Here is a 14649-nt window from a genome sequence, read left to right on the forward strand (position 1 = left end):
CATCACTTAAACCAAAAGTACATAATGCAATCAGAGTATATAAGCTAACGTTCAGCTTTACGTTGCCCTAAGGCCAGATCGTGAAGAGAAGTGGAGAAACAAATCCCGTAGAGTCTTTATCTTAATTTTGTTATTGCCAAATACCCCTCATCATTTAGAATTTATTTTAATTTGTTAGAAAAGACGTATTTTTATTGGTGTGTTGACCAATTTAAAGGCTAAGTGTATGTATCCATGCCCATTTAGAGTGTTGAGATGTTACGATGTTACAGAGGACTTATTTTATTTCTTTGTTCCAACTTCTACGTTTGTTATCAATAAATTATGTTTAAACACATATAAAACACTCATTCTTGAAAAAGGCAAACGAGCTGTGCAAACGGGCCCAATTACAGCTCTACATGGAATACGGGCAATTTTCTCCTCTTAGACTTCCATTTATGCGCACGTGAATGTGTCAGACCGGAAACGTAAGGTCAAGTGGCAAGTTTCGCATTTCGCTGCATTGAAAAGTTCAAGCTTGGTGAACTCTGACCTGCGAATTCGCAACACATGTTGAGTAAATCTGCGGTCACATTGGACTTTTCTCCCTGTAGGCTTCCGTTCATACGCACACGGATGCATCAGACCGGAAACGCAAGTTCATGCGTCAAGTTTATTTATGCATCAATTGTTTATTGATGCGTAATAGCATCACTTGACTGCGTGAGACCAATCGAGGATCAAAATTTTCCTCTGGACAGAAATTTAATACATGGAGCAACCGCTTGCTTTTTTTAATGTCTAATCTTGTTTAATCTTGCCCCTTTTTGCAGCGCCGTACGTCAGAATTTCGCACACACAAACTCTAGTGTGACCGCAGTTTAAGACTGAACTGAAAAAAGGGATTTAAATACAAATGACATATTTGCACTAAATACAAACAGAGGGTGTGACACAGGTGGAACTTATGAACATTAGCACATGGCGGGAAAACAGAACAAAGGAATCACATGACACAAAAAGAAAGCACATGGAACATGGAACAACAGAGACTCGAGACTGTGACACAATATTCATGCTACATCATTTTCTGGAATGATTATGGAAATAAGTCCTGTAATTTATGATTCCATACGTGTTTTATAATTATCATTATTTTTTTTGCAATAACAACAGGCCATTACATCAAATAGAAATACAAAACTGATAGAAGTATAGTACAAGCAATACAAATATTACTTTTTTGCAACAAGAGAAATGTAACAATGTTAAAATAAATTTAATGAAGGTAAAGCAAGAGAAAGACAAAGAGAAAGAAAAAGAAACAAAAAAGACAAAAATAAAACAAATTATTGCCAAATATTAAATAAAGCACGTGTTTTATTTAAGTTATTATTGTTTACTGTTGTGAGAGTCTGTGATGGTTTTTAAATAAAGTTCCAATTCTTGTTTTGATTCCATACATGTTTACAGAACACAAATCATTTCCAGAATTGAAAAATTGTAACTAAACCTCTTATTGTTGTAATCGCCAGTGGTGTAATTGTCAGCGCTTTTTTCTCTGTTAGAGATTACTTCTTAATGAACTACAACTCCTGGAACTCTCTGCACTTATCAACTCTTTACAGCAGCTGACAATAATTCAGACACTCACACACAGTCACAGCTGTAGCTCATGATGCACTGATTACAAACAATAAGTACATCTTACTCTCACAATGTTTAGGCTCGTTTTATTACGAAGCGCTTTCCTGATTAGTTTTTCTGTGTTTTGATTCCAGCCTTGTTTCTTGTAGGGCTGGGCGTTTGGCCTAAAATCAATTAATTGAACATTTTAACTCATTAGGATTGATAAACAATTATTTTATTTATTTAAGTTTTTTGCCCTCATAGTTCACTGATGAGTTTTGTACAGTAAATATGCTCACATATTACAAATGAGTGATTTTTAAATAAGGGGAGAAATGCTTGATTTTAAAATAATTGAAGAGGAAACACGCACTATCTGCTATCTATGATTATTTACTTTAACTTTGAACAATGTTGAAATAAAAACACACATTGCCTAAAACAAAGTCACTCTTTCTTATAAAAAAGTAAAAAAAAAAAAAACAGAAACAAAATTATTATTATGTTTTTCATATTAAAAGTAGAAAAGCATCAGTGCATTTCTTGAATCTTGTGTAAACAAATATTTTAATGTAAATAATACATTTATTGTAATGGAAAATATGATCTCTCAAGGCTTTTCAGGCGCAACTTCCAATCATCATCAATGTAGTAAAAACATGCAATGTGTAGCTACATTTTTTGGGAGGTTTGCAGGTATACGACAGCACAGAGGCTGCGCCAGATCATTCCTGTGTGTTTGACGCAGAAGTATAAATCAGAGTGGGGTCACATGACTCCACACGCGGTTGGGAAAGTAATTTAAAAAATGTAATTGGAAAAATTTGATAGATTATAGGTTGTGAATATCAATTTTGATTACTTTTCGATTAATGGCCCAGCCCTAGTTTCTCGTTTTCATTCTTTGCCACCTAGTCTGACCTCTCGCCTGCATTTACAACACCGAATATCGAATTGCTCTGTGCTATTGTTTTGCTCCTGTTTCTGTCCTCTGCCGGTACAACTTCAACTAATAAATTTATCTTGGATTCACAAGTCAGCGTCCGACTTTGTTACACTTATTTTTTCACAAAACGTGCTCTTGAAGAATTGGCATATTCAGTTTTTAAGTTAATGTTTTAAAGTGCAAATACAGCTTAAAGGGAAAACACAAAAGATTAAATATTAACAAAATAATAATAGCACTATTTTATTTGAATATTGCTATTATTATTTTGTTAACATGTAAACATAAAATGTAAGTCAGTGTAACTCTTGATTTTACATTAAGGCCTTACAAATTTAAACAATCAGCCTGTGCAAAAAAAAATCTTATTACACTTATTGACCAATTGCTATTCAGGTTACTCAACGATTGTGGACCAAGATGTTCTAGTCAAAGGCAAAGACACAGTGGTAACAGGAGCACCAAGAGACGAAGCAAAAGGATCTGTGATGATGGCTGAAGTTTTGAAAAGCGGTGGCAGTGGAGAAGTCAAAATAAAAGTCACTGTCACAGGAGAACAAGTCGGGTCATATTTTGGCAATAGTGTTGCTGTTGTGGACCTTAACAATGATGGGTAAAGGAAGTCTTGGGCTTTTGTTTTTCTTCCTGCTTAACTTCTGAAAAAGGTCTTGAAACATGTCTGTGTGTTATTCGTACAGTTGGAAGGATCTGATTGTTGGAGCCCCGTTTTATTTTGACCGAAAAATGGACAAAGGTGGTGCAGTATACGTCTACATGAACCAAAACGGATCTTTTCGTAACAAATCTGATGTGGTCCTAACTGGACCCAAGGACTCAGGTTTTGGCATGTCTGTTGTGGCCATTGGTGATGTTAACCAAGATGGCTTCCAAGGTAGGATTTGTGAGATTGTTTGCTTGACTGGCATTTATTATTTGCAACGGTTCAATTTTGTTTGCAGAGCTCATTCAGAGTACACCATGCCACAGTAGCTTTTGTGCTAGCTTAGATACAGAGGCTGAGCCCACTTTATTATTTATTTTTTAATAAAATTAATCAGAAAAGCTCACCAACAAACTCTCTTCCTAAAGGCTAACATATCCAACATTTGAGTATGTATCTATGTGTGTGTATGTGGTCTGTTTGAATTATGTCTATTCATCAGTAATATGTGAGATGCCTATATCTACTCCTACACTACAGTCAAGGTATTTTACTTTGCTGCCTTCTTGTGGCATTAAGTGATTTGACAGTTTCTCTTTCATGTTCTTATTTACAGATTTTGCCGTTGGTGCTCCATATCATAGCACAGGCAGAGTGTCTATTTGGACAGGCAGCAAAACTGGCATTTCCCAAGAACCTAGTCAGGTGAGATGGCAATATTAAGAAGTGTTTATAGTGTACAGTTATTAACGCTTACCCAAAAAAGAAATAATAAATACTGTCGTTGTTTACTCATACTCCACTTTTACCAAACCTATTTGAGTTTCTTCTGTTAAACACTAAAAAAAGTGTAAAAAGGGATGACACTTTACTTTTACTTTTTTACTTTACTTAAAATAAGCCCATTGGGTTTAAAGCAACAAGTTGAGTTTACTTCAGAAAGTGAGTAAACACATTGCCATGGAGAGCTGGTGTCCTACAAAGTTTAGTTCCAGCTTCCTTCAACACACCTGCCTGTAAGAGCTTGATTAGCACGATTAGGTTTGTTTTATTGGGGTTGGAACTAAACTCTACTGGACACATCAGGACTAACCGTGTTTCTCAATTCCAAGAACGCAGAGAATGGACTTGTCGTCACCGTAGAATTATAAGGTTCTATCTGACATTTTTGTCAAAATTGAGTTATTGAAATATTCTTATTAAATGACAATTTATTTACATTTTGGGATGTTTTTTACATTTTAAGACATTTTATTTAAAAAAAATGTTACACACATACTGTTTGCTATGGAATGCAAAAACTTTGAAGCTAAATATCTCAAAATCGTTCAGAAAGCAGATAGAACCTTATAGTTCCAAGTAGACGTTGTGTTCTCGTGGAGACCATTCTTGCTAAGTTACCTCTGAAGAATGAACTCAGGAGACCGCGAGAACACAGAACACGTGCTGTGAGAAATGAGATGTTGCGTTGTTCCCCTTCGGTTGGGGAACTTCAGTGCCATGAATGGGAGGATTCGGATCAGAAGCCGCTTATCTGGAGAGTATTGAACGGGCCAATGAATGAAATTAATTGGCAGCGTAAGCTTGCGCAGGTGTGCGACATCTGCAATCATCTCAGCATATAAGCACACCTGAAGCCGGCAGACGCCATCCTTTTCGCTTCAGATCCTTTCTGATTGAGTCGATGAGGGTTCCTCTTGCTGATCAGCACTTCAGAGCGAACGAGTGTGTCTCCCGGTCCAGAGTGGGTCTTCGCGGTGGCAGACGGTCGAGCTGGGTTACTCCCTTGCCTGCGGTTCTTTGGGTCCGGTCCTCCAGAGCGGTGCGTATAGTTGCAACTTTCCTAAAAGAGCAACACAGTCGTGCAGCACGTCCTTTTCAGGATGGCGCTCCGACTGTGCGTTTCTGGATGCGAGGGTTTCCTGTCTCCGGATGATGGACACGATCACTGCATTGCATGTTTGGGGGTCCAGCATGTTAATGCGGTGCTCGCGGGCGGTTCATGTCGTCATTGCGATGCCATGACCGTTGCACAGCTAAGATCGCGGCTAACTTTCGCAAGAGAGCGAGCCACCCCAGTTGCCTCCTGTTCTAAAAAAGCAGCGGGCGCTCGGGCAGATCTGAGGGTTTCAGCGGGAGCTAATCCGCCGCCCACGGGCTCGCGGACCTCTCGCTCCTCACGGCGCTCCATCCAAGCTTCGGGTGGTGAGAGTGATCCGTCTAACCAGATGGTAGCTCTCACACTCGCTGACACCGGAGATCAGATGTCCTCCGCGGCATCGGAGGGTGGGCTTTCACTGTCCGACGAAGATCCGGACCCGCTCGCCCCCTCCGGGCAGGTGAGCGCTGTCAAATCGGATCCTGAAGCGGACATGTTAGCCGTGCTTTCCCGGGCTGCTTCGGCCGTGGGGTTGGAGATGGTTTATCCCCCAGCTCCGCGGCCGGACCGACTAGATGGGTGCTACGTAGAGGACCAGAAGGCGAAGCCTTCGAAGCCTCTCGTCCCCTTCTTCCCGGAAGTGCACAGTAGGCTCACGCAGTCCTGGAGGGCACCTTTCTCTGCCCGTGCTGCGAGTGCCTCCGCCCTCACCGCCCTTGACGGCGGAGCTGCCAGGGGGTATGAGGCGATCCCGTCAGTGGAGCGCGCTATCGCGGTCAATCTTTGTCCGCGCGGCGCCTCTACGTGGCGGGGTTTGCCCCGCCTCCCGTCCAAAGCCTGTAGGTTGTCTGCCTCCCTCGGAGCCAGAGCTTATAAGGCTGCGGGCCAGGCTGCTTCTGCTTTGCACGCGATGGCCACCTACCAGCGCTACCAAGCGCAGGCGCTGGCCGAGCTGCACGAGGGCGGGTCCAACCCAAGCTTATTACATGAGCTGCGCACCGCGACCGACTATGCTCTTCGGACTACTAAGTCCGCCGCGTGTGCGCTGGGGAGGACGATGTCCACACTTGTGGTTCAGGAACGCCACCTCTGGCTAAACCTGGCCGATATGCGCGACGTTGACAAAGTTCGCTTTCTTGACTCGCCCATATCCCAGGCTGGCCTGTTCGGCGACACCGTCGGTGAATTCACCCAGGAATTCAAGGCGGTGAAAGAGCAGTCGGATGCGATGGGCAATGTCATCTATCGGCGTGGCCGTAAGCCCGCTCCGCCCGCCGAGCCATCCACCTCCGCTGTTCCTCGCCGAGGGCGCCCGCCAACGAGTGCTGCCCCGCCCCCGCCTGCGCCTCCGGCCAAGCGGGCGCGGCGTTCACCTCGAAAGCAGGCAGCCCCTCCTGCCCAGGGCGCCGTTAAGTCCGGTAAACGGACCGCGAAGCGTCCCTGAGACAGGCCATCCGGAGAAGAGGAAACTTGCTCTTTCCCCGCTGGAGGGCGGGGCCCCGATAACAACGGTACTTTTCAGTGCCACCAAAACATCAGTAAAAGAGCACTTTTTCCCTTCCCCGGATGTGACTGCACGAGTTCTGCCAGTCCGGGACGCGCTGCCTTCCGGCTCGCAGACTCTACGTGCTTCGCCAGTGGCTCACGAGCGCTGGGGGGACGGTCTCCCTTCCCTCAGCCCTCCAGCCCCCTCTCCGGAGTCAGGGTGCGGAGCCAGAGCGAATCGCTCTCCTCCAGCTTTTCCGCGGGACCCTCGTGCTTCCCGGATCAGCACACCCACTCCGCGCTGCCCCACCGCTGGTACGTCAGCGATTGTAGCGATGACTCCATTAGCGAGGGCTCTGCCTGCCTGGTTAGCGCGGGCCAGCCCCTCGCGGTGGCTCATACGCACAATCAGACTCGGTTACACGATTCAGTTCGCGAAACGGCCCCCCAAGTTTACGGGCGTGTATTTCTCCAGGGTCAACCCCCTGTCCGCCCCTGTCTTGCGAGAGGAGATTGCTACCCTCCTGGCGAAGGGTGCAATCGAGCCGGTTCCTCCAGCCGAGATGGAGAGTGGGTTTTACAGCCCATACTTCATCGTACCCAAAAAGAGCGGTGGGTCACGGCCAATCCTAGATCTGCGCGTTTTGAACCGCTGTCTGCACAAGCTGCCGTTCAGAATGCTCACGCAGAGGCGCATTCTCCAATGCGTTCGTCCTCGGGATTGGTTTGCAGCCATAGACCTGAAGGACACGTATTTCCATGTCTCCATTCTTCCACGCCACCGCCAATTTCTGCGGTTTGCGTTCGAGGGTCGAGCGTGGCAGTACAAGGTCCTCCCCTTCGGGCTCTCTCTGTCTCCGCGGGTCTTCACCAAACTCGCGGAGGGTGCCCTAGCGCCCCTTCGGCTCGCGGGCATTCGCATACTCAGTTATCTCGACGACTGGCTGATTTTAGCCCACTCGCGGGAGCAATTGATTATGCACAGGGACGAGGTGCTTCGGCATCTCCGCCTACTGGGGCTTCAGGTCAACCGAGAAAAGAGCAAACTCGCCCCCGTGCAGAGGATTTCTTTTCTCGGGATGGAGCTGGACTCGATCACCATGGTAGCGCACCTCTCCGAGGAACGCGCTCGCCTGTTGCTGAACTGTCTGAGGGAGCTCGACAGCAAACTAGTGGTCCCACTGAAGTTCTTTCAGAGGCTCCTGGGGCATATGGCATCCGCAGCCGCCGTCACGCCGCTCGGGTTGCTCCATATGAGACCACTTCAGCACTGGCTTCACGATCGGGTCCCCAGACGCGCATGGCACGCGGGCACACACCGGGTCTCAGTTACTGCGCTGTGTCGCCGCGCCCTCAGCCCTTGGAACGACCCCTCGTTCCTACAGGCCGGTGTGCCTCTAGGACAGGCGTCCAGCCATGTTGTTGTTTCAACAGACGCTTCCAACACGGGTTGGGGGGCCGTGTGTCGCGGGCATGCGGCTGCGGGCCTCTGGAAGGGTACCCAGCTGCATTGGCATATCAATCGCCTAGAGCTGTTGGCAGTGTTCCTCGCTCTCCACCGCTTTTTACCGGTGCTGGAGCGGCAACACGTGCTGGTCAGGACGGACAGTACGGCGGCGGCGGCGTATATCAACCGCATGGGGGGTATGCGCTCTCGCCGCATGTCTCAGCTCGCCCGCCGTCTGCTCCTCTGGAGTCACCCGCGGCTGAAATCGCTGCGCGCCATTCACGTCCCAGGCACGCTCAATCGTGCAGCCGATGCGCTCTCACGACAGCTGTTACGCCCTGGAGAATGGAGACTCCACCCCGAGTCTGTTCAGCTGATATGGGCGCGATTCGGGGAGGCCCAGATCGATCTGTTTGCTTCCCCCGAGAACGCTCACTGCCAGTTGTTTTTTTCCCTGACCGAGGGCTCTCTCGGCACGGATGCACTGGCCCACAGTTGACTTCGGGCATGCGCAAGTATGCGTTTCCCCCAGTGAGCCTGCTCGCGCAGTTTCTGTGCAAGGTCAGGGAGGACGAGGAACAGGTTCTGCTAGTTGCGCCCCTTTGGCCCAACCGGACCTGGATATCAGAGCTCTCACTCCTCGCGACGGCCCTCCCCTGGCGGATCCCTTTGAGAGAGGACCTACTCTCTCAGGGACAGGGCACCATCTGGCACCCTCGCCCCGATCTTTGGAACCTCCACGTGTGGTCCCTAGACGCGAGGAAGACTTAGGTAACCTACCGACTGCGGTGGTTAATACCATCACTCAGGCTAGAGCCCCCTCCACGAGGCGCGCCTACGCCCTGAAGTGGAGTCTATTCACTGAATGGTGCGTCTCTCGCAGAGAAGACCCCCGAAATTGCCAGATTAGTGTTGTGCTCTCTTTCCTTCAAGAGAAGTTGGACAGCAGGCTGTCGCCCTCCACTCTCAAGGTTTACGTGGTCGCCATCTCCGCTTATCATAGCGCGGTAGCTGGCGGCACCGTGGGAAAGCATAACCTGGTCATCCAGTTCCTTAGGGGTGCTAGGCGAATTAATCCATCTCGCCCCCCTCTCATGCCCTCTTGGGATCTCGCCCTCGTTCTCACGAGTCTGCGATCCGATCCCTTTGAGCCACTCGAATCAGTATCTCTAAGATTTCTGTCCCTGAAGACAGCTCTGCTGGTTGCGTTGGCCTCCATCAAGAGGGTCGGGGACCTGGAGGCATTTTCGGTCAGTGACTCGTGCCTGGAATTCGGGCCGGATTACTCTCACGTTATCCTGAGACCCCGCCCCGGTTATGTGCCCAAGGTTCCTACCACCCCCTTTAGAGATCAGGTAGTGAACCTGCAAGCGCTGCCCCCGGAGGAGGCAGACCCAGCCCTTTCTTTATTTTGTCCAGTTCGCGCTCTGCGCATTTATGTGGACCGTACTCAGAATTTTAGATCATCTGAGCAGCTCCTTGTCTGTTATGGCGGTCGGCAGCAGGGAAGTGCCGTATCGAAACAAAGATTATCCCACTGGATTGTGGATGCCATTTCACTCGCTTATTCGAGTCGAGGTCAGCCGTGTCCCCCGGGAGTACGTGCACACTCCACTCGGAGCGTTGCATCCTCTTGGGCGCGTGCACGCGGCGCCTCTCTAACAGACATCTGTAGAGCTGCGGGCTGGGCGACACCCAACACATTTGCAAGGTTTTACAATCTGCGAGTGGAGCCGGTTTCCTCAAGGGTATTAGGTAACCCTTTGGTGATTGAGGAGACAACTCGGTAGGGTGTTGAAACACGCTTGCTGCGCCATTCTCCCTAACACGGAGGTACGTGCGCCTTTTTTATCTGTCAGTAAAGTTCCCCGTCAGGTGAGCCCTGCAGATTCCTCCGTGGCCCCCAGCACTGACTCAGCGGAGGAGTCACTTGCTGGCCCACTACGTTGTAGGTCTGCCCGCTGGTCAGCCCGCGTTTTGGGTATAGGTGCCTGCTATGCGTGATCCCCACTAGGCGACCCCATATGCTTATTCCGCCACGGTTAAGTCCCCCCCTGGGCGGACCCGTGTCTTCCCTCTCCGCTAACCACTCTTTGCTATGCGTACTCCCCCTTTTTAGGGCTAGTCCATAGGTAAATTCTGCCATCTATCCCCCCCTTGGGTAACGGATGGCCTCCGCAGCGTCCTCCCTATCGGGATTGCACGCTTCCCAACGTACTGTCGTATTTCCTAGAATTATCTAGATGCTCACGACTTCCCAAAAAATATATCTAAATCCGTAAAACTTCTGTTGAAGTAGGATAAATTAGGGCCAGGGACACGTTGGAGGACCGCGCCCCCCATGATGTGGATGCGTCACGCTTGCTTGACTATCTCCTCATCGGGGGTGTTGGTAAGGTGCAGTCATTATGGCGCTTTCCATATTCTCCCATTCATGGCACTGAAGTTCCCCAACCGAAGGGGAACGTTCGAGGTTACAGAAGTAACCCTTCGTTCCCCGAGGAGGGGAACGGAAGTGCCATATTCCGTCGCCATAATGACTGTCCCTTAGCTGTTTGAAAGTCTCTTCAGCTTAAAAGGATGGCGTCTGCTGGCTTCAGGTGTGCTTATATGCTGAGATGATTGCAGATGTCGCACACCTGCGCAAGCTTACGCTGCCAATTAATTTCATTCATTGGCCCGTTCAATACTCTCCAGATAAGCGGCTTCTGATCCGAATCCTCCCATTCATGGCACTTCCGTTCCCCTCCTCGGGGAACGAAGGGTTACTTCTGTAACCTCGAACGTTCCCGATGGTCATGTAACCTTCACGCGTTTTTAACAGATAATGATTTAAACATAACAGCATTTATCATTTATACAATGATTTATTGTTATTTTTCACTTTTTTTCACATTATATACATTATATACATTATATACTTTGCATAAATACCTTACAAATATAATTTGCGCAATTCAAATAAAACTAATTATAAAACAAATTAAAGCAGATAAGCATCCTTAATGCGTTATGCTTTTATTAAGATTTTCATGGTGATGCTTACTTTCACCATTTCATTTAGGGAAACTCCTGTGGTAAATAAGTTATATCTCTAAACTTATAATAAACTTATAATCTCTAAAAAAAAAATAATAATAATATATATATATATATATATATTATATGTTTATATGTTTTGTATGTGTGTATGTATGTATGTATGTATATATATATATATATATATATATATATATATATATATATATATATATATATATATATATATGTTTCATCATGCGACATACATTGTATTCTTTAGTCGAGCAAAGCCTGCATTCGGCCATTGTTGGAAGTCAGTGTTTGGAGTTTATATTTTTCAAATTTAAATTTTCAAGTTTGTAACTATTCCTTTAATTTAATTATCTATCGGGAGGCCTTTTCAGTTCATTCATAACAATTTGCTTTTGTATAATGTTATTATTATTAGCAATATTATTTATTATATCCATATTTATATTTGTTTTATTAAAACCAAGCTTAGATTTGCCCACCTGTCAGGTTTTAGACCATATGGGGCAAAGCATGTGTTTTAGGATATAACTCAGGTTTTTGAGCACATTTTGCTATTATTATTCATTTATTCTTTTGCTGGAAGTTAGAACTGAATTTAGAAATAGTTTTGAAACGAACATTTGCGCTTAACAAACAAAAGTATTTATTTATAGACTAATTGATGTCTGTGCGTAAAGGTTTCCCTATCCAAGAGCGAAAGTGATCCATTATCTCTCATTCTCATGCAGTAGATGCTCTGTTTAACAGTTTTCTGTTAAAAAACTGTAAACTGTAACTGTTTGCTTGTGAAATGCTCCTTTTTTCCACTTAGACTTACTTTGCGTCCTGTAAATAGCGAATGCGCTCTTGGCGCGACGCAGCTGGGTCTTAAAGGGAATGGGAGATGAGATTCTAATTGGTTTATTCTCAAAACACACCTACAACTCATTTAGAAAATAAACTCAACCCTTTTAGAACATGCGCCGTGGCGCAAGGCAGATTTCCTGTCCTTAAATTAGCAAAAACGCGTCCTGACACGCCCTGAAAGCGTTTGCGCCCTGCGTTTTGCGCTCTGCGCATGGACCGTCAAAATAGAGCCCAAAGTTTTAAAATCACCCAAATTCTCTTGTATACCATTCCTACGGTATAGATACAGTTTATTTATTTATTTATTTATTTATTTATTTTTTTAAAGTTTTTTTTACTATTTTATTTAGTTTTTTAGAGCAACAGTATCTCCAGCAGAAAATGACCCTCCGTATCAAAAGCTACTGGTCCTAAATATTTGAAATGTTTCTTAAAATAAATATAATGTGTTCAATGTGGGGAAAGTAATCACAACACCATGCTACCGGGAAACCATAATGTTTGTATTCAAGGATATCATACCATCATAATCTTAACGGTCACTGCACATAGTTAATTTACTTAATCATCTCATGGCAGTGGTTTCACTCAGTGGTCAACTAATCACAACTAATCAGCATTTTACCACATGAGCTTTTACACTATGGAAGTAATCCGATCAAATGCATTTTCATATACCCCTGAAAGTGGTCAAAAGTGGACAAACTTGAAATATTTAGATGCTGTTTCTGTCTTAAAGGTATATTTTATGGAGCTAATAATATGTCAAATCAATCTGAATTCGGATTGTGTTAATTTGAATGATTAACAAATGTAATTTAATAAAACTGAATATTATATACCTTAAAAAATGTTTTGAATTTAAATTTCTTAACTTGAATTTGAATGTATTACCTTGAATATGAATTTTAATAAGTTAATTTGAAAATTAATTAACGTTAATATTAAACATCTGAAATTTAAGATAACTTAATTTTTGTCTATAATATGTCTATAAAAATCTGACTTAAAAAATATGTTGTCTCAAATTTCAGATGTTTAATATTCAAGTTAGAAATTCAAATTCATGTTAAGAAATTCAAATTCAAAACATTTTTAATGCCATATAATATTCAGTTTTATTAAATTACGATTGTTAATAATTCAACTTAACACAGTTAAATTCAGATTGTTTTGGCACATTATTAGCTCCATAATAGTTCTGTAATAATTTACACACACTCCACTTATTCCAAACCTGTTAGAGTTAAACACAAAATCAGATAACACTGGAAAATGGCAGCCATTGACTTCCATGTGTTTTTTAACCAACTTTGGATGTCAGTGGTTACCAGTTTCCAAAATACTTCAAAAAATTTTATTTTTCTGATTAACAGAAAAAAGAAACTCATAAAGCCACGTTTATTTTTGAGGGAACTATCCCTTTAATGCCAGTTGTTAACACAACTTAGTCTTAATCAGTTTATTGCAAATATGTAACTTAAATATATAACATTAATTCCTCAGGTCATTGATGGAAAAGACATCCCAGGTGGAGGATTCCAGACATTTGGCTACTCCATTAGTAGGGGCCTGGATGTGGACAGAAATGGTTACCCAGATATAGCAGTTGGATCATTAGATGACCGTGTGGTCTTGCTCAGGTAATTTAATAGTGTCACCTGTATTTTTATGTTTCACTTTAGTTGTTGTTTAACATCAGACTAGCAGACAAAGACCAAAGTTAGCCAGCCAGTTGACTATTATATCACAATATCACTGTGGTGTGATTTTCATCAGGCTTGGAGATTTTATTTTCCTGTGTTTGCCGTATCTATTCCCTTATTAGATCACGTCCTGTGATTCACTTGAAGAATACTTTCACAGTGACACCGATGGTAATCAACCTTGAAGACTGTGTTGCCTGGTAATAAATCCCTAAACGTCTCGCTCCAACTTTTACACTGGTTGTTTACACAGAAATCAAGTCCACTTCAGTAGAATACATAATCACAAGTTGAACTGCACAGTTGTGACAGAAATTATAATCGCTGGTTATTTCCCAAAACATAAAATATACATCTGTTTTTAAACATACCCACTGCGGATGCTTATGGACTCATTTAAAGTATTTTTAATATTATTTTTTATGCAATGTGTAGTGTACTGTAGCTGTTTGCTAAAGTCTGCTAAATTTAAAAGAATATTGTATTTTTTTTCAAGTAGTTGTTTTACAAGTTGACAACAATTCTGATTAGACTTCGCATTTGACAAAGATTCATTAAGAAAGGCATTCTATAGTTAAGTATAAATGCCCCGTTTTAAATCTGATTTTATCTAAATTATTTTAAACAATAAGGATTGTAAAATTGTAAAACACTGACTATTAAAATCATGCACTTAATGCTTTTTTAAGCTTTAACATATGTATAGGTAAAAGCAACATACTGTTGGCTCTATCTGAAAATGTAGCCCTATATACATTTCTGGAGATCACAAATTATATAGCCAGAGCTACATATGACTGCTTTAAAACAAACGCTACGGGGTGGTATGATGGCAATCCTTTTCGCGTTTACCAGCTAACCATTTGCCTCCGTATGGATGGCTTTTCCGCTGTTACCAGTTTGTCCAGTAGCTCAACACGTACGTCAGCGGACTTGAGATGCAGAGCGGAGTTGACCGCAATAACGTTGAAGAATGTTTCCAGAAGTAACAAAAGCCAAAAAATAAAATAAACA

At 43.9% G+C, this 14649-nt stretch overlaps 1 protein-coding gene across 7 annotated transcripts in view; it reads left to right on the forward strand.

Moving 5' to 3' along the window:
• Positions 1-14649, forward strand: part of itga3a (integrin, alpha 3a) — an 83047-nt gene that overhangs the window by 35397 nt on the left and 33001 nt on the right. For all 7 annotated transcript variants that reach the window (XM_087244809.1, XM_087244808.1, XM_087244807.1 and 4 more), the window contains exons 6-10: positions 2954-3170; positions 3256-3449; positions 3835-3923; positions 13436-13572; positions 13758-13835. In XM_087244809.1, the coding sequence (XP_087100935.1) occupies positions 2954-3170; positions 3256-3449; positions 3835-3923; positions 13436-13572; positions 13758-13835 (715 nt within the window). The remainder of the gene's footprint in view (positions 1-2953; positions 3171-3255; positions 3450-3834; positions 3924-13435; positions 13573-13757; positions 13836-14649) is intronic.

This window comes from Danio rerio, chromosome 3, assembly GCF_052040795.2.
Source record: "Danio rerio strain M-AB ecotype USA chromosome 3, GRCz13ab, whole genome shotgun sequence".
NCBI lineage: Eukaryota > Metazoa > Chordata > Actinopteri > Cypriniformes > Danionidae > Danio > Danio rerio.